General features: G+C 36.2%; 1 protein-coding gene across 6 annotated transcripts in view; it reads left to right on the top strand.

The window, feature by feature from the left end:
* SLC7A11 (solute carrier family 7 member 11) overlaps nt 1–27,328 on the top strand; it is a 120,122-nt gene that overhangs the window by 66,749 nt on the left and 26,045 nt on the right. Inside the window, exons 12-13 of one of the 6 annotated variants that reach the window (XR_005833883.1) lie at nt 22,572–22,660; nt 22,743–22,864. Coding sequence is in view for 4 of the 6 variants with exons in the window: in XM_040626306.1 (XP_040482240.1) it covers nt 5,653–5,720 (68 nt within the window). In the remaining 2 variants the exon portion in view is untranslated. Of the gene's footprint in view, nt 1–5,652; nt 8,767–12,309; nt 13,127–22,571; nt 22,661–22,742; nt 22,866–27,328 lie in introns of those variants that run through there. The other 5 variants (XR_566996.2, XM_008685404.2, XM_040626306.1 and 2 more) reach the window with 5 other exon arrangements.

Below are 27,328 nucleotides of genomic sequence, written 5' to 3'. Positions count from 1 at the left end.
ATCACAGATTTCTGGGCCCCGCCTTCAGTTTCCAATTTAGTAGGTCTGGGATAGCACTTGGAAAAGTTGAATTTCTGATAATTCAGGCTATGCTAATGTTTCCAGTCCAGCGATAATACTTTGAGAACTACTTTCTAGTCCAAGTTCCTTCTTCTTTTTTTAGTTACCTTTTTTATTGAGGTATAATTTACATTATGACATTATATAAGTTTCAGATGGTACAATGTGTTAGTTTGATATAGTTGTATATTGCAATATGACGGTTACCCTAGCATTAGTTAACACCTTTTATAATGTCATGTCTTTATCATTTCTTTTTGGTGTTGAGAATGGTTCAGATTTAGTCCCTTAGCAATTTTTGTAATTTATTGTATCATTGACTTTAATCACTATGTTGTGCATTAGAGCTCCATAACTCAGTTTGTCCCCTTAAACAACACCTCCCCAATTTCCTAACCCTCTGGTCCCTGGTAATCATCATTTTACTCTCTATTTTAACAAGTTCATTTTTTTAGATTCCGTAATGTAAGTGATATTATACAGTATTTGTCCATCTCTGTCTGACTCATCTCACTTAGCATAATGTTGTTGCAAATGGCAGCATTTCCTTCTTTCCCATGGCTGAATATATTCCATAATCACATCTTCTTTATCCACTTTTCTGTTGATGAACACTTAGGTTGTTTCCATATCTTGGCTATTATGAATAATGGTTGCAATTAAAATAGGTGTGAAGATATTCCTTTGAGATACTGACTTCCAACTTCTTTGTACACACAACCAGGAATAGGATTGCTGGGTCGTAGGTAGTTCAGTTTTTACTTTTTTGAGGAACTGCCATTATGTTTTCCATAATGGCTATACCAATTCACATTCCCACCAATAGTGTGTAAGGGTTCCCTTTCCTTCACATCCCCACCAATATTTGTTATCTCTTGTCTTTTAGATAAAAGTCATCCTAACAGGTGTAAGGCAATATCACATTATGGTTTTGATTTGCATTTCCCTGGTGATTTCGATGTTGAACACCTTTTCATATACCTGTTGGACATTTGTATATCTTCTTTGAAAAAATGTCTATTCAGGTTTTGCTCTTTTTGTTATTAAGTTGTGTGAGTTCTTTATGTATTTTGAATAAGAGTCCCTTATCAGACATGATTTGTGAATGTTTTCTCCCGTTCAGTAGGTTGTTTTTTTCAATTTGTTGATTGATTCCTTTGGTGTGCAGAGCTGTCTAGTTTAATATAGTCACACTTGTTTATTTTGGCTTTTGTTGCCCGTGCGTTTGGTGACTTATCCAAGAAATCATTGCCTAGACCAATGTCAGGGATCTTTTCCCCTATGTTTTCTTCTAGGAATTTTATGATCTCAGGCCTTATATTTAAATCTTCGATCCATTTTGAGTTAATTTTTGTGAATGATGTAAGGTAGGGGTCCAAGCTAAGGTTTCATTCTTTTGCATGTGGATTTATATATATAGGCTCTCTATTCCATTCCTCTGTGCGCCTCTTTTTATGCCAGTACCATACTGTTTTGATTAGTTTTGTAATATGAATTGAAATCCAGTATTGCAATGCCTCCAGCTTAGTTCTTTCTCAGGATTGCTTTGGCTATTCAGAGTCTTTGGGGTTCCAAACTAATTTTAGGATAGTTTTTCCTATTTCTGTGAAAGATGTCATTGGAATTTTGATTGGGACTGCATTGAGTCTGTAGACCAGTTGGGTCATATGGACATTTTCACAATATTAATTCTTCCAATTTAGGGACATGAGATATCTTTCCATTTATTTATATTTTCTTCAGTCTCTTTCATGAATGTCTTATAATTGTCAGAATACAGGACTTTCACCTCCTTGGTTAAATTCCTAAATATTTTATTGTTTTTTTTTTTTTAAGATTTTATTTATTTATGTGACAGAGAGACAGCCAGCGAGAGAGGGAACACAAGCAGGGGGAGTGAGGGAGGAAGAAGCAGGCTCATAGTGGAGGAGCCCAATGTGGGACTCGATCCCGGAACGCCGGGATGACGCCCTGAGCCGAAGGCAGACGCTTAACGACTGCGCTACCCAGGCGCCCTAAATATTTTATTGTTTTTGATACTATTGTAAATGGAATTGCTTTCTTAATTTCTTTTGCAGGTAATTTGTTCTCTCTCTATAGAAATGTAACTGATTTCTATATGTTGATTTTGCATCCTGCAATTTTATTGAATTCATGTAATAGTTTTAAGTTTTTTTAGTTGAATTTTTAGGGTTTTCTTATATGAGATCACCCATCTGTGAACAGAGATCATTTTACTTCTTTCTTTCTGATATGGGTGCTATTTATTTCTTTTTCTTGCTTAATTGCTCTGGCTGGGACTCCCAATATATGTTCAATGCATCCTTGCATCCCAGAGATAAATCCCACTTGGCCATAGGTAAATGATCCTTTTATTGTGTTGAATTTTACTTGCTAATATTTTTGAGAATTTTTGCGTCTGAATTCATCAGGAATGTTGGTCTATGATATCCTTTTCTTATAATGTCTTTGTCTTTGGTATCAGCATAATGCTGGCCTCATAAAATGAGTTTGAGAGTGTTCCTTCCTTTAGAATTTTTTTGGCACAGTTTGAGGATTAGTGTTAATACTTCCTTGAAGGTTTGCTAGAATTTACCAGTGCAAGCCATCTATTCTTAGGCTTTTCTGTGTTGGGAGTATTTTTTATTACTGATTGAATCTCCTTACTTGATATTGGTTTATTTAGATTTTCTACTTCCTGATTTAATCTTGGGAGAGCATATATTTCTCGGATTTATCCATTTATTCTAGGTTATTTGGTTTGTTGGCATATAAGCGTTCATAGAAGTCTCTCATAATCCTTTGTATTTCTGTGATATCAGTTGTAATGTCTCCTCTTTTTTTTTTTTTTTTTTTTGAAAGGGGGACAGAGGGAGGAAGGGTGGTGGAGGGCAGAAGGAGAGGGAGAGAGAGAATCTTAAGAAGGTTGCATGCCCAGTGTGAAGTCTAATGCAGGGCTCCATCTCATAGCCCTGAAATCATGACCTGAGCTGAAATCAAGAGTCAGATGCTTAGCCGAATGAGCCACCCAAACACCCTTCCTTTTTCTTTTTGATTTCATTTTTTGAGTCCTCTTCTTAGTTAATCTAGATAAAAGTTTATCTTTTCTTAATTTCATTGATTTTTTCTGTTGTTTTTCTGTCTCTATTTCATTTATTTCTGCTCTGATCAACATGGAATATTTTGAATTTGACTATATATTCACCCTCATCAGTGAATTTTCTACTTTCATATGTTTTCATGTTACTATATATATATTTTCTTTATCTTGAAGAATTCTCTTTAGCACTTCTGTAGGCAGGTCTATTGGCTATAAATTCCCTCAGCTTTTGTTTGTCTAGGAAAGTCTTTACCTCAGCTTTTCTGGATAAAGTATTCTTGGTTGATGGAAGTTTTGTTTTTGTTTTTGTTTTTTTGTTTTTTTCTTTGAGCCCTTTGAATATATAATCCCATTCTCTCCTGGCCTGCAAGTTTTCTGCGGAGAAATCTGCTGATAGCCTTACTGGGATTTTTTTGCCCACGGGAGGAAGCTCTAGTTAAGGAGTCCTTCCTTGGCACCTGGTCAGTCATGCTGACACTCAGAGCCCTCAGAGCATTATTGGAGCTGGCATCCTAGGATCAGGTGCATATGGAACTATCACAGTGCCTAGATCCTGGGGCATAGATATGCTTGTTGTGGCTGTGGCACTAATGTGTAGAGTGTGGGCATATGCAGATATCCCGTGTAACTGGTACCTGGGTCTCAAAGACTCACCAATGTGACTTGTGCTGGTAGGAGGGAATGCAGCAGTGGCAACGGTCCTGGAATAACAAAATGTGATGGTAGCACAGCCTGAGGATGTGGGTGAAAATATCAATTCTGGCACCAGTACACTTACAAGATAGCAACAGCACAAATCTGTAGTGGTCTATTAAAGGTGTAGGGACCCAGGGATCTGGGCACAGAGCAGTGGCAGCACTGCCCTGGCAATGACATTTCAGAGCTGCAACCCAGAACCTGGGGGTAGGGTTAAGGGCAGCAGTAGCCTTGTCCCAGCAATGTTAGGTTAGAACCCCAGCTTGAAACCTGAGGGGTGGGGCCCATGGTAGTGTCAGTGTCCCTAACAATGATGGGTTAGAACTGTGACCTGGAACTCACAGGACAGGGATCAGGAGCCCATCTCAGCAATGACAGCTCAGAGTCTTGACCTGGAATGGGGGTTCTCAGAGCAGTAGCTGCACAGCTCCGGTAATGGTAGCCAAAGTGTGACTCAGGACACAGGAAGTGAGTAACACTTGGGGTAGTGGCAATGCCCCTGGCAATGATGAGTATGAGCCAGTACCTAGAATGCAGGGGTAGGACTCAGGACAGTAAGAGACTGTCTCAGCAATTATAATTCAGAGTCTTGACCTGGAAAAGTTGTCAGAGGAGGGGTCAGGACAATAGTAGCCCAGTTCCAAAAATGACAGCCAAAGAGTAACTTGGGACCCTAAGGGCAGGGCTCAAGTGAGGAGACGTTGCCTCAGTAATTATGGGACAAAGCCCCAGTCTGGGGCTGGAGTGGACAAAGAACAGTGGCAGCTCCAGTCTTGTGTATGGTGACGTACTGTGGCACCCAGTCCTTGAGCGTGGGCTCATCAACAACCAAGACCCCCCAAGGGCAAATCTCAGCTCAGCAGTAACCCCTGCCTCTGGGAGCAGATGCGGAGTGGGGGCACTCCAGGCTGCTCCATCAGCTGGGACCAGTGTCATTGAGGAGGACCGTGGAAGACCTCTGTAGCAAAAGCTGCATGCATCCGAAACACCGAGGCTGGCTGGGGTCCTCCAGCATCTGACTAGGGGATAGGATGATGCAGGCAAAATTCTTTGTTTACTTTTCTAGGCAGACGTCCTCAGTTTTTTAGCTCTGCCAGACCTTTGCCCTCTTTTCTTTGTGGTTTAAAAATTTCCCTGATCTGTTTTCTTTAGTTTATAGCTGTTTATTTATTGTTCTTGGGGTATTTTTTGGTTTCCTTGTTTTGTTTTTTTGTTGTTGATGTTGTTGTTTGTTTGTTTTTTTGGGGGGGGGCAAGTGTTGGGACCTCCTAGGCTTCCCTTTTGCTGATGGCACTCCTAAGTCCCTCATTCTGCAGATGAGGTAATAAGGCCCTGGGGTACAACATGTTCTACTCAGTAACATGCTACAAATTTAAGACTGGACATTATAGTATGTGTCTTTCATTTTCCTGACGAATTGGTTGTAATCTCATAGGTACTAAAACAACAAGCCATCTTTAAACCGAATATGAAGTGTATTTTTGAACATTTATTTATATCTTGGTTCTATTGCCTCAAAATATTTTCAGCCTCCTGGTTTATGAATAAAAGTTCCTATTTGAATACAAAATATTAATGTATTCTTGCTGAGAAGCCATCATGGGAAGTTACAGAAGTGACAAATAAATTAATTGAGCATGATGGGATTCTAATGAAGTAAATAATTCTTGAAAGTGCTCTATGAAATAGGTGGTTGTGTGTTTTCAGTATTCAACCCCAAATAATTCACATTTTGCTGTTCTTATGCGTTTCTGAGTTCTGTGCATTTTTAATTTCTCTTCTTTATTTCTTTGTAGACAGAATAACCAGAACATTACAAATAATACTGGAAGTTGTACCAGAAGAAGATTGTCATAAATTATGAATTAATGCATTTGAAATCTTGGCAATCTATGCTTGGCCTTGTTTCTGCCCAAAGGGCTGAAACAAAATGTGGATCTTCACTTCATTTTATGAAAATCCAGAGGATTGCAACTTTGGTGTGGACTAAAGGAATCAGTTATTGCTATTCATATCTTTTAGTGTGTTCAAACTGGTTTCTAAGAAATTTAGTTATAACTCCACGTAGTTATTGAAAGCAGATATGCTATGCAAGTATTCCATGAGTTCACATGATTTTGGAATTCCTGATACCTACAGGAAATTAGAGGAAAAATACCGAATGAACAATTACTTTAGTGGTCTTTATAACATATCTTATCATGAACACCGAGATGTTTTCTGTATATATGGCTTTTATAGAAACAATTTTTATATACTGTAGATGACCATACTGTGAAAAGTGTTTTCTACTCTTCTGGGGGGGAAAAAGCATATGTCATCATTATGGACCGAAGAAAGAAAGAAATTTATTTTATGTTGGCATTGCATTGCCTCCCCTTAGATACCAACTTAGATATCACTCATCTTTTAATGCATTCTACCCAGAGCATTTTGAACAAAGGACAGAGGGGATATGCCTAATTTTAATGAATACATTAAAGAAGAGTTTCCAGGGGCTGTTATGAGAAAAATCCAGGAATTATGTCTAAAAATTCTTGATAACTGATTATCTTAAGATTTTTTTTTCACTCATTATCAGGAAGCTCCACGGCTATGGGCCACTCTGTTTTCATGGCAGCCCACTTGATCAGGAAAGGATGTAACATCTTTCTTAGAGCAAAGCAATAGTCAGTTTGGTATTAAAGCCTCTTAAGCACAATCATTTGTTTCACTAATAATTTACCCCTTGATAATATAGCTAAATATATGCACTTTTAAATCTTCAAATTGCAATGTCCATATAAGACATAAATCAACAAGAAAGAGAATACCCAAAATATTATGCCCAACCCTATAATCATATCTATATGCAGTGTTAGTAATTATGAACAATTTTTTAATCTCATAGCTATTTTTACATGGTGATAAATTTTGACAGTTTGTACATTTCCTTTATGTATTTTATATTCCGTTAAAATATCTCTTCAGATGAAACTGTCCAGATTAATTAGGAAAAGGCATATATTTACATAAAAATTGAGAAAGAAATGTCACTGCTAAATAAGATTTACAACTGATGTTTCTAAAAATTTTCTACTTCTTTATCTCAGCTTTGTCAGTAATTTCCTCACCTTAATTATCATTCAACTTGCAAAAGAGATAACTGATAACAAATTCACTGAAAGAAGGAGAAAATGTGTGTGTGTATTCAGACAGGTGTTTTTATACTAGGTTTAGAAAATATTGTGGAGTTTTCATAGTGTAACATAACGATGGAATGTGTAAACTATTATTTACATATATCCAAGATGAAATAGTCATACCAGAGTATGTTTCATCCTCTAATTTTAAAAGTAACAATTTTTGAAAGAACTGTACTGATTAAAATCATTAAGAGCTGATAGAGAGTTTATAGGAAATTGACCAAAGTAGAAATGATGATTTATAATTTGAGGCAATTCCAATTCACCAATTTCAGTTTTTGCTCTTGATAACATTTAATACACATCCAAGATTGACATTATTTTCAGCCAAACCTGGTGTTTGGATCTCTAAGTGAATTCATAAAAATTCCTTCCTTTTTCTCGTACCATCTGGTTTTCAAATTTGATCTGTAGTCTCTGCTTCTTCTATTTGTCTATATCTCTTGCCACTCTATTGTTGCTGAGGGAAAAAAATAGATTGTCTTTATATTCCTTTTTTTTTTTTTTTTTTACAGTCTAGGCCCATGTAATATAAACCAGAAAACTCTTATTTACGTTTTTTGTGAGGTTTATTTTTTGTTTGTTTGTTTGTTTTGTCTAATGAAAAAAATGGTAAAATCTCATGGAGAGGTTTACATAGTTCTTTACATAGTTCTTGATTATTTCTGAGAGCAATGTGCTTGTAACTACAGCGGCAGATAGGTCTCATTTTATTCCTTTATTTTTTCTTTTAATTTCTTTTTAAATATAACATTGTAAAAGCTAACTAGGATACGTTCTCATTATTTTTTACATCATTTTCAAAAATGATTTTTGCATTGCTAAATTTCTGATGCCACTGTAATACCATTTTTAACCAGAGAGTCAGTCAGTCAGTAATTTTTTTTTTAAGTAATAAAGATTAAGTTGTACTTCAACTTATACATCTCAACAAGATGCAGGGTTTCTATAATCGGGGAATCAATATTCATAATTTCTATTCAGATGGTATCACATCAAGCCAATTCTATTTGAAAACTCTCCCATACACTAATATGTATATTTTTATTTATACTAAGTAAAATTTTTTCTCATATATTTAGAATTATATATAGAGAGAATTACAATTACATTACACTTACTTGCACCAGTTACAATATACTTGCACCAGTGTGGATATTCAAATGTTTATATACATATTACAAGTTTATTATAACACAAAAAGTAAAAGTGGCCAATACAGTTTAAGACAACTAATATGCTATTTTCGAATGTACTACTTTTTGGGTAACTTGGAGTCTCAAATATTTAATTGAGAATTAAACAGATTTAGCAAAGACTTCCAAAACTAAAACAATTTGATTTAAAAATGGACTGATTCTCTTTATGCAATTATGAATATTTCAGTAAATATTTTTGACTCATTTTTTAAAATGTTAGGTTATTTTCCTGAGATTTTTCTTTCATCAGTTGAGGAAAACTGGACTGTTATGAATGTTTAGGTCAGCTGGAAGTAGACCTTGTTCTTATCTTTCTCCAGGAGATTAAAGATTTGTCCTAGAAAAGATGGCGGACTCCAGTACCCAACATAAATGTTAGGTGTGTGCACCCACAAATATACATACGTGCTTATACTGTTTTCCCCCATCTCTGCTGGCACAAAAGTAGGCTAGATTATTAGGTTACATTAGCAATGAATAACAGTTTCTCTAACACTAAAACATGTATGTTGAAACAAATTTCTGGATTATTTTACGTGTCTGGTAAAATTGTTTCCCCAGTTGCTATTTGATATATTAACAGATAGTTAACCTGAGTATAATTACTTAACTCAACATAATTTTTTATGGACTGTAATTAGTCTTCAGGAAACTCATTATTTTATCTCTATTTGTAGATGAATGTAATGCCGTACAAGAAAGAAGTCATCTTTGACCTATAGTGGATTTCTTATAATTGAGGTATAGGTTATGAAAAGATAGAATACTGAAGGTCAGAGTAGCAGGAAATGAAAGATAGCATGTGACTGGAAGTAATGATATTTTGATGTAACTTATTATGCAGCATAGTCAAAGAAATATTAAAAATTAATCGTCTGTTGTGCATAAGTGGATATCCTAAGTAGCTAATGGAATGTAGCTTCAGTGCCCACACTTAGACATGCCCCTTCCAAGGTCCTGTAGCTAATGTTGCATTAGGAAATTTGTATTAATTTTCTTGAAGAAGATCAGAAAAATCGTATACATTTCTGGCATTACAAAATCTGCATCTGTCACTGTGAGTATGGTAAAATAACTTCCATTACTTTTTCTAGTAAAAATAAACACAGGCCAGTTACAGATATATTTTTAAATAATACAGTTTTGAGTTAATTGAAGTGTCTATATATAATTATAACTGACTTTCTCATAATATATATTTTGCGATATATAAGGAGAGAGTTCATTTTTGACATATTTTATGATTCAGTTCTGAATGATAGAAAAACAAAAACTAGGGTTTTAATTGTAATTCTTTTTCTTAGGAAAGAAATAGAGTGAGATTTGGGATTTGAAGGCAGATGAGTAAAAGATTGATTTTACTTAAATGTAATCTTGCTTCATTTTACCCAACATGGTGTATGTTGGTGCTGATAATGTTTACAGAGTCACATTTTACTTTGTTAACAATTCAAAGTCAGGTATTAAAGCATGGCATTGTGTAACTGGCAAGAAACTCGTGGTGGATATAAATTAGAGTAGATAATGAGACATCTTGACAGCTTCTGTTTACGTAATTTATAGGTAAGGTAAAAAGTTACTACCTATAAGTGTATTTTAGGTTAATTTTCTCATAAACAGTATTTTAAATGTATCTCAATATATATAATACCTAAAAGTGTAACTTCTGGGTGGTTTTAGTACTGTTCTTAAAAAGTTACTTTAACAGCCAAGTTTTGAAGATAATCCTTACTTCTTTTTGTTGCATTTTCAAATTAGTTGGTATCTAAAAATAAATGCTTGGCCTGTTTTTAGATTCACTACAAATTCACAAAGGTGTAAATCTTGGTCTCACAGAAAGTTTACCAGTGTTCCATGTTGTGAGATGTTGTCCTTTTTTACAACCTCCTAAGGATATTAACTCGATCTTTTTGAACCATTTCTGTTTTTTCTTTTAAATGAATCAATGAATTCCTTTGTTTTATTTGTCATATCTTGACATGATAGCCTCAAGATGGGAGTTAGTCTTAATCTGAATTTATACAATGACCCTAAATATCCTTAGTGTGAAACTGCCACTTGGTTTACTTCTTTGGGAGTCCTCACTTCTCTTCTCTTTGTTACCGTTGGCCTTAAAATATCACTGGGAGATGGTTATCTCACGTAGTTATCTATTACATGTGTATATTTCAACTACTTGGGTCAAGGGTACATTTATGTTATCAGTAACAGCCTTAACAGTTTTATAGATAAAAGTTCTCTCGAGAAAACTGTGGAGCAGTAGGCATCTGAGAGCTATGCAGATGGATGCACTGGTTTGAAAGTGAACATACTTGTTTTTCCTTCCACACATACACTACTGACATTTTTTTTAAAAGTATAACTTTCAAGCGAATTAATTTATTGGTTAGAAGACTTGTTTGCTGAGTCCTTCCTTATTACCTCTTGAAGTCTTTAAAGGTCATGCTGAAAGCTAGAGAAACAAACAAAAAAGACTGAATCACAGTTATGTCTTTTGCAGAAGTGACTGTATTTTGAGCACCTTGGGTGACCGTGTACTTTGCACAGAATCTTATGGGAAAACATAATAGGCCTTTGGATGTTCCATCTGGATAATTGGTTGGGTTGGGAGGGATTTGACTTAAATGATGATTGTGAAGATAGACCTCACTTACTCCTACCAGTTAACAGTCTTCAGCACATGCTCAGAAGCTCATTTGTATCACACCTGGAGGCAATGCAATGTGGTTCTTGGTTCTAGGTTTGAACTGTCTTATTTCAAAAGATTTCTGAATTATTTTCTCCCTAGCATTTCTCCTTCATTCCAAATTTCCGTTTACTGACTAATGTAATATAAAGAAAATTATCTTAAAGTAAAATAATACTTTGGGGAACTAAAACAGATTGTTTCAAATGAATGTATGCTTTTAACAGAATAGGAGTGAACTACATTAAACTACTGTTGTTTTAATAATTTCAAACACTACCATATAGCACTTTTTAATTGCTCTGGATGCCAAAAAAAAAAAAAGAAAAAGACCCCAATATATACCTGTGGTTATCACATAAACCACAAGAATCCTCCGAAAATTTTAAGTAGTCTTGGATTTTGTTTTTTTTTGATCCCTTCCCTGGAGAAATTTTTTACTTCATTGTTTTCCCTTGTGAATAGTATTACCAGTACTATAAATCTGGAACGAAACTGTTGATGCTTACATCTTGAAAACTGAATTCTTCTTTTGACATTCTCCATGTGCAGAGAGTGATATATGACTTTACTCTTTTAGGATATTTGGGGTCAATGTTATTTTGAACACAAGCATGAGCCTCAAGTTTCTATTTCTTTGTAGGTGTGTTGCAGTGTAATAGTAATGAGTCTTCAGTGGTACCCCTCAACATTTTGAGAACTTTGCAAACATAAGCATTAGATGTGTTAAGAGTTCATTGCTTAGTACCATGAAATATAGTCTTCTCTCTGTGCCAAATTGGTGAATGGACATGGAGTTGTGTTCTACTAATGCTAAATGTTGGCTACCTGTGTTTTTATAATAAACACAAGTTAGAAAAAGGCACGACAAATGGCCTCTTGTATTGAATTCTTGACGAACTTAATTTGTCCTACTTTTCTGACAAATATTTGACTCCAGATTTCATAGAGTTTTGTTTTTTGTTTTTTTACTTATTGTAGAGTGGATTAGATGGTAGTGATGCACTGGTAGAGATGGTGTTTAGTTATTGACTCAGAATTCATTTCATGATGAATTTTTTGTGTCTTTTTATTGTATGTATATCTGTATTTACTTTATATAAAAATGGATTTAGTGAGCTTTGTGTTAAATCTGCCTAGTAACAGTGACTTCTTTTTCAATTATCAAGGGATAGAAAATGTGTGCTGGTATGTTCATATTAGCATATTATTAGGTACTGTATATGAATGTGTTTAAATGCTTCTGACATTCTATACGGCAAGCACCAGTAATTTGCACCCACAGGATCAGGTTAGACGACTGGAAAAAATGGTAGTCAAAATCCTCTGGAGGGTTGTGCTGGCAGCCATCTCTTTGATCTATGTTTCAATTGTAATTTATAGACAGCTCCAACCCCTAACATGAATCTGGAATGCATTTGTCATGACCTTGAACCATTCCCCTAACTGAGGGGCAGGAGGAACAGCGTTTGGCCTGGTCATCTCAAATACAGGAACAGAGAAATCTGTCTGAGGAAGAATGAGCCTCAGTATCCTAAATGGTCCTCATCTGTGGTGGGGTTTCTTCACTCTGACAGTATGATGATAAAACTTGGTAAAGGGGTCTGTTTGTATTTTGTACAAATTTTACACAATGTCTTATATTGAATAAATTTCTAAATAGCAAAATTCCTTTTCTGTGTCTACATTCCAACCACATTAGGTGTACTGATTTATTTAGATATTTAACTATGAAAATATAAATGGCGCAAAGGGACTTTCATGTGTGATTGTGTTGTGTTTCTTAAGGTTCTCTGGCACTGATACTTACACCATCATGTGATATGTGAAATAAAATGGATTTTTCTACAGTTTAATGATTTCCCTCTGGGGAGAGTTCTGGTGCAACAATCACACTGCCAGATGGTGTTTGTGGGCTAGTTGTGTGAGTGGTAAGATACTATGGTATAAGAGTGCTTTCATCTGATGGAAAGTCTTGACGTGTGTTTTTGTATGGAATAATTTTTGGTGCAATATGATGTCACTCAGTTTTGCAGTGAATTTAATTTCATTTGTATTTATGTATCTGCATAACTGTCATGCTTTTAGTTGCTTCAACCTTTGTATATGTATTTTTGTCCATTTTTTTACTTGAAAATATTTTCAATGGAAATGAAATAAACGCTTGATAGTTTACATAAGAAAAGTCATGTTTTGCTTTTTTTAAAAGCAGTGTACATCCCAACAAATCGAAGGCTTTGGTTTTGATGATTGAATTTATCTATCATTGATTCTGTGAATTTGTTGACACATTCCTCTTGGCATTAATTCCCCATACTAAAAACTGAAAGTGGGGCAAACACTAGAGTCAAGACCATAGACACTCTTCTTTCTCATGGCTTATGTCCATCTGTGCTCTGGTCTGAAATATCTACCAACTTCTCTCTTCTATAGTCCCCTGTCTTATTTCTTGCCTCTTAACAAAAGTCTCATGTCTTGTCTATCTCTATTTCAGCCTTCACATGTTTCCGCAGAATGTTCTTTACAAAACACAAATACAGTAACAGTCTTCCATGACTTTACATTTACTTATTTAATTTTTCTGGATGGATAAATCCAAACTCCTCTGCATAACACAGTGCTTTGTATAATCTGCTGCCCTTCTTTCTCCAGCTACAAATGACCACTTCCACATTCTCTGCAGCCATATAAAATGGTTTTGTGTTTTTTTTTTCAGTAGTTTAACAACAACAACAAAAAGATTCTATTATTTCATTTGACACACTGTGGATTACAGGGATTATATTTTCCTCACCCATTCCTATCTTCTACTTTCCAAGTAGCAAATTTCTACCCAATATTCAAGACCAAGTTCAAAAGTCACCTCTTCCAGAAAACTTCCCCAAGACTGACCCCTGAATACCTTCACCATCTTAGATGTACCTTTTCTGTAGAACCCATCACACCACTGAAATTGCAGACTTGACTTCTTTCTCTGCCTCTGTGTGTGTGTGTGTGTGTGTGTGTGTGCGTGTGTGTGTGTCTTTCACTGACTAAAGCATAGTAGGTACTCAAATGTTTATGAAATTAATCTATTCAATGAATGAATGAATGGTTTATATTCGTTAGGTTTCATGATAAGATTTTCTTAGGTGCAGTTTTATTACCTCTAAATTTAAGCAATCCATTGGATTCTATGGAATGAATATTTCCGTGGAATATCTTAACTTCAGCATGTAAGAAAACTGAGGAGTTTCAGTCTCTGCCCTCCCACCCTCTCCCCTCCCATTCTCTCTTTTTCTTTCCCTTCCACTGCTCCATCCCCAGTTCATGTCAGTAAGTGGGTCCTGATGGAGAAATGAACAAATGACCTACAATGAACTTTTCTTGTGAAAAGACATTTAGGTTTTTATATTTTCAATAAGGTATTGTCTTCATAATAATTTGAAAAAATGCTCAGAAATGTAGAGCAGAAGGAACCTAAAGTTTTGATGACCAAAACTCTCTTTGACGTAGATACAGGAGATTGAGTAGCACCTTTTCCTGGTGAAATGCTTTGGGAGAACAATAAAAAAGTAAACTAATAACTTTGGCACCTGTTAAATTTAAACTATGTTGAAAAGAAATATAAACCATGTCATATGTAGATATACTTATTTTAAAGTTAATGTGACTGGAAATGTGTTTAATAAAAATATACAGAAAAACTTAGATGATACATAATGCCTAATAATCTGCTTTTAAACTATTGCTAGACTCTTAAACATGCTGCTTTAGGTTTATAAAGACTTTTGCTGCTGAAATACCTCTAACAATTTTCTACTTGAATTCTTAGGCTATGTCTAATTTATAAAGATTTGAGGTCATTATATGTGCTGGGATGGGGTGGGTGGGCTGTGGATACCTACTGTTGCTTTTGCCTCCACATGCCCTAAAAATTACATTTGCAGATTTCCTGGAGATCTGACTTTGAAGGTCAGGTCTTTATAGCCATCTTATTGTTTTTATAGTCTTAAGCTTAAGAACACCTGGTCACCAGCAGGCATGGGCTGATTCTTTTAAAAAGTGTTTGATGTTTGAAAGAATTCAGAAATAAAAATGTAATTAGGATTCAATACCTCTTCAAACTTTAGCTTTGAAGATTTATTAATCTCTGAAATGTGAAACAGGGTTTCAAAGTTGTTAATTCAGATTAAATACTACAAAAATTGAAATACCTTCCAGCTATAATAAAATAACGAAGTATAAATGAGGATAACCCTAAGAAAAATGTGAGCAAGCTAGTTATTTTCTTTTTTCTTAAAAATAAGAGAAACTAATCTTACTTTTGTCATAGTAATTAACATTGTGATTATATAACTGCATGTTCTTTTATCATCAAGCCTTCCATTTCCTAAAATCTAAAGACGCCATAAAAATTTCTTTCATGTTCTGAATTCTGCCTTAAACTTATGTTTACTTCTTATTCTCCCATTGTTATGTTCCTTTCAGAATTTGTTGCTTAAGGAAGTAAAGTCAAAGTTTTAAGCACCTCCCCGGTGCTAAGCTATATCATGGGTGCTAGAGATACAAAACAATTAACAGTCTGTATTGCCTCTGCTTTGTGAATCCGGGGGGGGGGGGGGGGAGATATTTTTTCTCCTAGTTATTCAAATGTATTGATAAAATTAGGGTCTCAGGTGCTATAAAACTATATACCTAGATGTGATCTAGTCCTAGAATGTTGGGGAAGGCTTTACTAGAGGTGAGTATGAAGTGATATTGAAGGATGAGTGCACATTAACCAGGTAAAGTGGAGCCTGGATGAGGAGTGTTATAGGCAAAGCAAGCTGTGTGATAAAGGCCATGAGCCAGAAAAAGCAGGGCTTATTTAAGGAAATAAATGCAGGACCAGTGGAACCAGTGCATGGGGACAACATACAATGTAACCCTAGAGAGGAGCAATTGTAGGGGACTTACCAGTCAATGTTCAAGACATTTGTTTTTACCCAGGGTTATGGAGCTGGCTTAGACAAATGGAATTCACACATAATATGCACATTGAACTTTATTAAAATTTTGAATCTTACCCTCTGCTAAAATCTCTGAATAGAATCATTTAAAATAGTAAAAAATAATTTCCATTTTACTTCTTTTTTTATTATTGTTATATTTTATCTAATTAGTTTACACTGCCAAAGTGTTTGTAAACTGAAATAAGCTCAAGACATATATTTTGAAAAGGAAAGTAACTGAAGGAATTACATAATCAACAAATGGAAATCTTTTTTTTTTTTTCCAGAAATGTCATTGTTGTCTCTGCTTAGCATGTTTTCCCTCCTCTTTTTCAAGTTAGGTTACATCTGACCTACACTGTTGAGTGCTCACCAATGTTCATCTCAAGGCCAATTTGTAATTTATTTTTTTTGAGAAATATTTTTATGTTGCTATAATTTTTTAACCTAATCATAATTTCTAAAATGTGTTTTTTTCCCCAAATGAAAACATTAAACAAAACTACTTTGCATGACATATTATTAAACAGTTATTATCTTAGAAGAAAAGAAAATCTTCATTTGACTATAATGTTTTAATATGAAAAATGTGAGTACAGTAAAATTATTTGAATTTTTTCTGGTTTTGTAGAAGTAGAATGAATTTGTAGTTATTTCCACTCCTCATAATTCACAGTGGATGAAAAGTGACTCTTCAGCAAGATAACGTTTGCTTAAGGAATTAGAGAAGTAAAGAAAAATTATTTGAGATTACTTAAGGAACACTTACTTGGAAAACAGGGAATTATCTGATATACTTCCCCCCACCCTAGCTTTATTAAGATATAATTGACAAATAATATTGTGTAAGTTTATATAATGTAATGATTTGATATATGTACATATCGTGAAACTGATTACCACATTAAGGTTAGTTATCACTTTCATCACCTCACATAGTTACCACATTTTTTGTGGCAACAACATTCAAGATTTACTCGCTTAGCAAATTTCAAGTTTACGTTTTCATCATCCATTCATCTGCCATCAGACACTTAGGTTGTTTTTATACTTTAGCAATTGTAAATAATGGTGTAAGGAACAAGGTTGTGTGGACATGTCTTTGAGATTCTGATTTCATCTCCTTTGGATATATCCAGAAGTGGGATTGCTGGATCATATTGTAATTCTATTTTTTTTTTTTTTGAGGAATCTCCAAACTATTTTCCATGGTGACCATACCAATGCACATCCCTACCAACAGTGTGCAAGGACACCCTTTCTCCACATTCTCATCAGTACTTGTTATTTCTTGTCTTTTTGATTCTAGTCATTCTAACAGGTATGAGGTGGTATCACTTTGTGGTTTTGATTTGCATTTCCCTGATGATTAGTGATGTTAAACACATTTGCGTGTATCTATTGGCTATTTGTATATCTTTTTGGAAAATGTCTATTCAGGTCTTCTGCCCATTTTATTTTTTTATTATTTTATTTATTTATTTATTTATTTATTTATTTAGAGAGACACAGAGAGAGCATTAGTGGAGAGAGGAGCAGAGAGAGAGAGAGAATCTCAAGCAGACTCTGCTGAGCCCATATGGAGTCTGTCACAGGGTTCCATCTCATGACCCTGAGATCATGACCTGACCCAATCAGGAGTTAGACACCCAACTGACTTAGCCACCCAGGTGCCCCTCCTCTGCTCATTTTAATATGGATTTTAAAATTTTGTTTTGTTTTGTTTTTTGGGTTTTTTTGCTATTGAGTTATAGGAGTTCCTCGTATATTTTAGACATTAACCCCTTATCCAATATATGGTTTACAAACATTTTCTCTTATTTCCCAGGTTGCCTTGACATTTTGTTGATTATTGCTTTTGCTGTGCAGAAGCTTTTTATTTTATTGTAGCTCCACTTGTTTAATATATTTTGTTACTCCTGCTTTTGATGTCATCTTCATAAAATTATCACCAAGAACAATATCAAGAACATTTTTGTTGTTGTTTTCTTTAGGAGTTTTATGGCTTCAAGATTTACATGTAAGTCTTTAATCTATCTTGAGTTAATTTTTTTAAAAGATTTTATTTATTTGGGAGAGAGAGAGAACAGAGCAGAGGGGAGGGGAGGGGCAGAAGGAGAGGGAGAAGCAGACTCCCTGCTGAGCAGGGAGCTGGACATGCAGCTTGACCCCAGGACCCTGAAATCATGACCCAAGCTGAACGCAGATGCTTAACCAACTGGGTCACCCAGGTACCCTTTTCTTTGAGTTAATTTTTGTGAGTGGTTTCAGATAGGGGTTAAATTGCATTATTTTGCATGTGATTATCCAGATTTCCTAGCACCATTTATGGAAGATTATCTTTTCCTATTGAGCATCCTGGGTTTCCTTGTCAAATACTAGTAGACTGTATATGCATGGATGTATTTCTGGGCTCTTGATTCTATTCCATTGTCCTATGTGTCCACTTTTATCCCAGTGCCATACTATTTGATTACTCCAGCTACATAATAAAGTGTGAAATCAAGAAGGGTGGTGCCTCCAGTTTCCTTCTTCTTTCTCAAGATTGCTTCGGATATTTGGGATCTATTGTGGGTTCCATACAAATTTTAGAATTTTTTTTTCTAATTCTGTGAAAAATGCCGTTGGAATTTTGGTATGAATTGCATTGAATCTATAGATTGCTTTGGGTTGTAGGGACATTTGACAATGTTAATTCTTCTGATCCGTTAACATGGCATATCTTTCCATTTATTTGTGTCTTCTTCAGTTTCTTTAATCATTGTCTTATAATTTTCAATGTACAAATTTTTCATCTCCTTGGTTAAACTTACCCTTAAGTATTTTAGTGTTTTCAATAATTTTGTGAATAGGATTATTTTCTTTATTTCTCTTTCAGATAATCTGTTGTTAGTGTACAGAAATGCAACAGATTTTTATGTGTTGATTTTGTATCCTGCTACCTCACTGAATTTGTTTGTCAGGTTTGATAGTTTTTTGATAGAGTATTTTGAGTTTAGTGAATGTATGATCTTGTCATCTTCAAACAAAGACAAGTTTAGTTCTTCTTTTATGATTTGGATTCCCTTTATTTCTTTTTCTTGCCTGATTACTCTGACTAGGACCCCCAGTACCAAGTTGAGTAAGAGTGGTGAGAGTTGTTGCTGGTCTTAGAAAAACTTTCAACCTTTCGCCATTGAAGTGACAACTATGGTTTGTCATATAGTAGCCTTTATTATGTCAAGATGTTTCTTCTATACTCAATTTGTTGAAAGTTTTTATCATCAAAGGATGTTCTATTGTCAAATGCTTTTTCTGCACTTATTGAGATCATGTGATTTTTACCTTTTGTTTTATTAACGTGGTATATGACATTTATTGATTTACATATGTTATACCATCTTTGCATCCCAAGAATAAATCCCACTTGGTCATTGTATATGACCCTTTCAATGTGCTGCTGAATTTGGTTTGCTAGCATTTTGTTGAGAATTTTTGAATCTATGTTCATCTGACTCGGCTCCCCAGCCAGATGTAGGGTGCCACTGGCTAGACTGTTTTCAGGCTGGGCTGCAGGCTGGCTTCATGATTGGTCAGTCTGCTGGCTATGCTCCACTCTCTGGCAAGGCTTCTGGCTGGGGTCCCTAGTCAAGCAGGGCTACCAGCTGTGCCTTATGGTTGGGTGGGGCTGTTGGCTATGCTCCACAATTGGGTGGGGTTGCTGGCTGGGGTCTGTGCCTAGACGAGACCAACAGAAGTACTGTTGGCTCAGGTCCAACTCTGCCTGGGGTCACTGTTTGGGCTCCCTTGCAGATAGCGCCGGAGGTTATGCTCTACAGTTGGGCCAGCCTGCTGACTTGACTCAGTCTAAGGAGGGCTACAGAATGGACTCCACAGCTGCCCAGAATCTCTGGCCAGGCTTACTGGTGAGGCAGGACTAGAGACTATACTAAGCAATTGGATAGGGCATTGACTTTCTTCCTTGCCCAGGAGACTCTAGGGTGTGCTTGGTGGTTTTCTCTTGGTACCTAGATAAAAGATTTGAGTCTTTGTCTGAGTTTTTCTCTTGATTGGAGGAGATGTATAAACTCAGGAGTTGTATAGCAGAGGCCAGTACCTGGAAAAATAGAAGTTTTAAGAGTCACATAAAGCACAGAGATTAAGAAATGGAGAAAGAGTGTTGCCTGGTTTCCTGTAGCTTTGCAGTTCAAGATTTGGGGCCCTTTCTGAACTGTTAATGGTTCTTTAAGACATGGCTATTTCCTTATCATATTCTTGCTTTTGCTTTAATTACGTGAACTGGTCTCTGTTACTTACATCCAAAAGAGTTTTAGATAATGTGATATAAGACATCACAATGAACTTATTCAGGCTAAAAGTATGTTTTCGACTGCTTCTGATAGCAGAAGACAATACAATACAGTAATTATCATTGGACATATTTTCACTTACCACATACCTGAAACCACAAAGTCCAGGATAGCTGCCAACTTGAACAAAATATGAAAAATAGAGATGACATCAATAAGATTCTGTATATTGTGTCATCCCAAACAGACTTTCACCTTACATCCAAAGTCTTAGTAGATTCCCACTGCTCTTTTCCCTTTTAGTACTCTGTTCCTTCCATTCTTCCCCAGATCATGCAAGCTTACTCCATGGGGACTATGACCTTCTCTTTTACACTCTCTTTAGTGGAAAGCCATCAATTCACATCATCTTTAACTGCCAATTTTATTTATTCATGTAATCAGAAAGTATTTGTTGAGTAACTGACATTTTCTAGGCACCATGCTTGAGTTAGATTATGGGTACAAAGTGCAAAAGACATGTTTTCTGAACTCAAAGTGCATTTCTATGCAGAGTACTCCTAAATGTGATGGGGTGGGGGAGAAGAGGAGATAGTTCTTTCTTATACCTGATATATACTTCCATGTGGAAGAAGCCATGTTAGGGAAATGCTCTTAGCCTCATTCTAGAAAAGAAGTGTCCTAATTATATTGGTGAGTTTGGAAAGAAAAAAAAAAAAATCTGCCATGTTGCTCCATACCTTTCCAGAGTCAGAAACCCTTGGGAAGAGGCCTGAAATGGTACAATGTTTGCAGTGGATGGCCAAATCTTTCTAATCCTGGAGCTCAATATTAGAAAGCTCACTTGCACTTACTATGAATCACATTCTTCTACATTAGCTGTATCAGCAATAAACGTGATGTTTTTATGCTCCTATTTGCCTTACAATTTTGACTTATGTCTTCTTGATTTATAATTCAAGCGGGGGAAGAGAAGTGATATTTATCAGCCTCCCCAAGAATATTAACAATGTGTATCTTGAATCCTCTCTTCTCTCCTGAGCTCTTGCCTGTAACCTAATAATTAGGAGCTGTATCCAGATGGAATTTTCAGTACCTCAAATTCAGCACTTCATAAATGGAAATGTGCTCAAATTTCCAATTACTTCATAAGAAATCAGAAGGTTACCACAAAACATGCCTAATTCAGTCATATGCTTCTTTATTCATCAGCTCATTCAGGCTTGAAACCTAGGAGTCTCCTTGGACTCCTCCTTCTCTTCATCCTCTATAATAAATCCACCACAAACACTTGTTATTTTTTTCTCCAGAATTTCTAATTCATCTACCCTTTTATCTCTTGTCTCTATGCCTATGTATTGTAAAACTCAGCAGCTAGATTTGGCTGATCTCAGATTTCTCCTCATAAACTCTCTGGCAGAGCTGACAATATAACCTTGCTCAGTAGATGCTTTGACCAATATTCCCTTTAGAAATGTCTTCGTGTCTTCCATCTTCCGATCAAACTCGCTTTCCTGGTCTAAAGGTTTTGACATAAGCAGATATGATACAATCAACTCCTCTGTATTGACTAGCCTTGAATTTACTCAGACTTAACTCTTTTAGAAACAAAAGCATGATATACTTGGTATACATGTCTTTTCTCAAATTGAAACCACATACACACATCATTGAAAGTAAACTTCTATTCTCCTGAGCATCTCCTCCAAATGTTTAAGGACCAATGCAAAGCCCACTACTCTTATGCTTTAGTGCATTTAGAGGGTAACCCACAGTTTTACAGTTAATCCCATGCTGCATTAAATTGTGTGTTTCTGTGGCTTATTACAGATTCTTCTTTATCCAAGCTGAACTACTACGAGTTCCTAGGGCTGAAGAATTATTGTATATTTTCTATATCATAAAATGTATTATTATATAGCAGATACAAAATAAATATTTAATGGCTAATTAACTTACAAATAAAACAAAGTAATTGTCTTCACCTAAGAAATGTTTTGATTTAATAATCTGAAATTTAAGAGTGACTTGATAATCAAAATTTCTACTCTGACCCCTTTGACTTTCTCTATTGCTCCAGGGAAGTCATTTTAGCTATTCTGGATGCATTTTCTTAATCCGAAAATGGAAGTAAGACTTGTCATCTGTCTTATTCATAAAGAGTGGTGAGGAGTATCCCGGTCAATGCAAAGCACATGGCTAATACAAGGTTTAATAAAAATGATAAATAACATCTATTACAAAATTGAACCATTGTTCAATTTCTTCTGCCCTTTCAGTTTTTTGATTCAATATTCTCTCACTGAAATCTGAGAGCTTTAATTTGAGAAAGTATTTTACTAATAATCATAGACTTCCTACATTAACCTTTTCTTATCATTAGGCACACCTGGATGATACCAAATTATTCTTTTAAGGAAATCAATATATCACTATAAGTGCGTAGAGAAACACCTGGTAATGGAACTTCAGGTAAGGCAAACCTGGGTATGAAAAAGCTGTGTTAGAGCAAGATGGTAAAAAAGATGGTTCCCAACTTAAGTTCTCTTTGCAGAAGGAACAACTGGCAACTACCCATAGATAAGATGCCTTTGTGAAGATCCTGGAACCTGAGGATGAGGCTGAAGCACCCCCTTGGATGAAAAAAAGAAAAGAAAAGAAAAATCACATTAGAACGGTAAGAGGACTGATTTCGTTTTGACCTCATCTACCTTCCCTCGGGCCAGTACAACACCACACGTAGGGTGGTCCCCTGGCCTATGATTTCTCTAGAGGGCAAAGGAAAGCCCAAGGTAGACACCCAGCTTCCCCATCATTCTGGGAATTTTCCTCTGAGCCCCACTTAAGTATTACCTCACAGGGATCACCGGGGAAATCTGCTAGAGACAGAATGGGGGAGCAAGGCTCCAGTAACAAGTGCATGGATCTTGGCAGACAGCACTCCTGTTGGCTGAGGTACCCACCCACATGCAGACCCAATCCAGTGGCCCTGTCTGGCCATGGAGCTTGGTTGGCAGTTCTCCCAGTCTGGAGCCAAAGCCATCAGTCTGTCCCAGTGCAGAGCCCATTCTATGACCCCATCCAGATGGTAAGAGGGTCAGCAGTTCCATTTAACTGCTGGATGTAGCTTCCAGCTCCGCCCAACCACAAAACTCAAATCTTCTGTCTGGCTGGTACTTTGAGAAGTTACAGATCTTTTCGTTATAATTACAGGTAACAGATTTTAACACCAGGCAGAATTCAATAATGGCCCTCAGGTCCCTGCACAAGTGAATGGGTGAATGGTTTTGAGGAAGCAGAATTCCCAGTCACCGTACTAACTGTAAAAGGTTTTCTCTAGACACATGTATACTCTCCCCTCCCCCCGCCCCGTGCCAAACACAGATGTGCAAGCATATAAAGCATGAATAAATAAAGGAAAGAATAGGAAGCGTGAGATACAGCCAGAGACAAGATAAGAAAAATTAATGTTTAACAAATGTGTGCTATGTGCCTTTAGCACTCTTCTGAGCACTAAGTAAAAACGAACTCATTTAATTCTCATGACAACTTTATGAGGTCTACACTAGTTTTTTAAAAGATTTTTATCCATTTATTTGGGGGGCAGGGGGAGAGGGAGGATCAGACTCCCCGTTGAGCAGGGAGCCTGGCATGGAGCTTGGTCCCGGGACCCTGAGATGACGGACTGAGCTGAAGGCAGATGCTTAAATGACTGAGCCACCCAGGTGCCCCAAAGATTGATTGATTGATTGATTTTTGAGAGAGAGAGAGAGAGAGAGAGAGAGGGAAAACGAGCTCTATGCTGAGCTCAGAGTCTGCTGCAGAGCTCCATCTCATGATCCTGAGATCGGGACCTGAGCTGAAACCAAGAGTCAGACACTTATTTCACTTTGCCACCCAGGCACCCTGTGAGGTCCACCCTATTAGGAAGAAACCGAGGTAACTTGGAGTCAAATAATTTGTTCACCATCACATAGGAAGCGTTTGGCACATTTTAGAAGCATTTAAAATTATTCCTATTCTCCAACCACCAAATGTTTTATTTTCTGTCTGTTTGTAAGTATTGAAATTTCTTTGCTTACTGGGCAAAGGGAAAAGAAACTTCTATCAACAAGAGTATGTTGATGAATATTACTGATTCTTTAGGATATCCATAGGTCACGAGACATACTAGTGTTTATTTGGACAATGCCTTACTTAACTGGGGAGATGTTAGGAGTGAAAGTGTAATTTGGGGCATTCTCTCACCACTGAAAAATCCTGCAAAGAGTAAGGCAATTCAAGACAAATTACAGGCATCATTTCCACATCCTACCATGAAGCCATAGCTGGTAAAAATGAATTCACTTCTAATTAAAAATTCCACATTCCTCTTAGTTTCTTGCTTCCAGAGTGTTTTTGTTTTTGTCTTGTTTTGTTTTTGGTAGGATGCAGGTGACCTGTGGACAGAACAACAGGGAGATTAGGATGAATTACCAATTTTGGTTGGAGATTTTAACACTTCCTCAGAAATTGTTTGGTTCAAACTCACAAGACATGAAGATATAGAATGTTTGAAAATCACAATTAATTATATATGTAATCATGTATTTACATATAATTGTGTATAGTTATATATTTTTATATAGCATTATGTACACACACACACACACACACACACACACATATATATGTGTGTGTGTAAGTAATACCCAGTAGGCAAATATTATTTTTGAGCATTCATGGACCAATCACAAAAACCAATTTTCTACTGGGACTCAATGAAAACCAACTAAATCTCAAGGAATCAATATCTTGGAGACTATGACAATATATAGCAAAATTGGAAATCAATCATAAAATGATAGCTTTACAAAGTTTGTGTATCTTAAAAATAGACTTCCAGGAAATTCCCAGGTAGAAGAAATTTACAAAATACTTGGGACGGGATAATAATGAAGAAAACAAGCCAACATTCTTGGACTACAGCTAAAGCACTCTAAGGGGGAAATTTGGGAGGCAAGAGGAATGTAGAGGTGGGTGCAGTAGAAAATCATAAGAACAGCACAGCATAACAACAGTGATAAAACCAGGAGACTGACTGTGCCCACTGATCGAGATGAGGGATTATGAACCGAAGAACTAGCTAAGAGTATTTTTAAAAGATAAGAGTTTCGAGCAAATTACCTGTAATAATGAAATAATAATGTGTTCCATTAAAATCAGTTTTCAGAGAAGAAGGTGAGTTATTTAATAAGAAATTAAGGGGCACCTGGGTGCCTCAGTTGGTTAAGCATCCAACTCTTGGTTTCAGCTCAGGTCATGATCTCAGGGTCGTGAGATGTAGTCCACTTTGGGCTCAGCACTCAGGGAGGAGTCTGCTTGAGATTCTCTCTCTCTCCTCCCCCTCTGCCCCTCCCTACCACTTGCACTCATAAATAAATAAATAAATAAATAAATAAATAAATAAAATCTTAAAAAAAAAGAAAAATGATGCTGAGATGCAATGATACAAATGCATGTATCGATGAGATCGTTGTCAAGTCATGGAGTGAAATTCTGAGATGAAAAAAGGAGAAAGGAAAAAATAAAGGAGAATAAGGATGGTTACTCTATCTTACCTTTAGATCAGTGCCATCCGCTATTTCGCTGTCCAGAGCATTCACTATTGTTTCCAGATTTCAGGGAAAAACCAAGTGTAGAACAAACTTTCTCGCTTCTCAGTTTTCCTGGCAGAATCTCTGACCTGATGATTAGAAGTTTCTCTGTAGCATAATTTTTAAGTACTAATCTCATATGAATCATAAGATATTCTCCACAATTTACCTTTAATTCTATCGTAAAGGAAGAAACAAAGAGAAGTCTTGAGATGGGTTTGTTAAAATTTTAGCTCTATAATAAGACAAATGTGGCAATGGAAAGTCATTTCAGACTTTCATTTGAGTTCCAGTATGAATATGGATTTTAAATTACTGCTTTCTTCTACAAAATCTTTTTCCTTCATTTACCAAACTTGAGTCTTGTCTCCATCATACAAGTGCAAAGCTAATTTATGCTTTTAAACTGGAAATGTACTATTGCAACCCTGGTTTGCTTTATACAACATCTCCTGTCGTAGATGAATTTTCCAGGTTGTAAATAACTGAATGAGTTGTGATGTTTTATAACATGCATTCAAATTTCTTTTACTGGTGACATATGTTTCTATCACTGTTCCTCAATATTGTTCCAATTTGCTGTTAAATAAGCCCCTTCCCTTTGCTAGAAAATGAGGGATATGCAATATGATGTAGTTTAATTCAAAAATTTAATTCATTCAACAAATAATAAGCCACTACTATGTGCCAGGTTGAGTGTTGTGCACTTGAAGGTAAAGCCCAGTTTTTCTCAAGTGATTGAGAGTCTGACAATGAAAGAGACCCATAAATAGATATAGTATTTTAAGGGTCTGGTAGAGGCATGCATGGGCATTATGGAAGCACGTAATAGTAAAACCTAATCTCACCTAAGGAGAATAGAGATGAAATCTTGGAGGGATGATTCATAAACTGAGCATTCATGGCTAGGAGGAAAAAGGGTTATGGGAGGGTTGGGACTATGGAAAGCATTTCAGCATGTGTACTGCCAAGGAGGGGGGAAGGAATTGTGTACAGTGCACAGGGACCTCAAGCTGAGTTTGAGGCAGAAGGAAAGGCATAAGGCTGGAGAGAAGCAGGCAAGGGCCACGTCATATAGGAGCACATAGGCCATGGTGAGCATTGTTTACGTGATTCCTTCGGATGGTAAGCAAGGCAAAGCTTTCGGAAAACCCTACGTTGAGTGGAGGCTGGATTCGAGGGAGTCAACATGTAAGAAATGTTACAAGGAAGAGGTAATGACAGTGTTCCAGATGTGAGGAGAACAAAACTAGGGCTGTGGACATAGAGATTGAGGTAAGGGGATGTACTGGTTTCCTCTTGCTACTATAATCAGTTACTGTATACTTAGTGGCTCCAAACAATACAAACCTGTTATCTTACAATTGTGGCACTCCGAAGTCTGAAATGGGTCTTCTAGAGCTAAAATCAAAGTGACAACAGAGCTGTGTCCTTTCTGGTTGCTTTACGGGAGGATCTGTTTCTTTGCCTTTTGCAGCTCTCCTGCATTCCTTGGCTCATTTTC

This window comes from Ursus maritimus, unplaced genomic scaffold (genome assembly GCF_017311325.1).
Source record: "Ursus maritimus isolate PB19 unplaced genomic scaffold, ASM1731132v1 scaffold_11, whole genome shotgun sequence".
Taxonomy (NCBI): Eukaryota; Metazoa; Chordata; class Mammalia; order Carnivora; family Ursidae; genus Ursus; species Ursus maritimus.
Note: the sequence above shows the minus strand (reverse complement) of the source record. Positions and strands in the feature narration are given on the sequence as shown.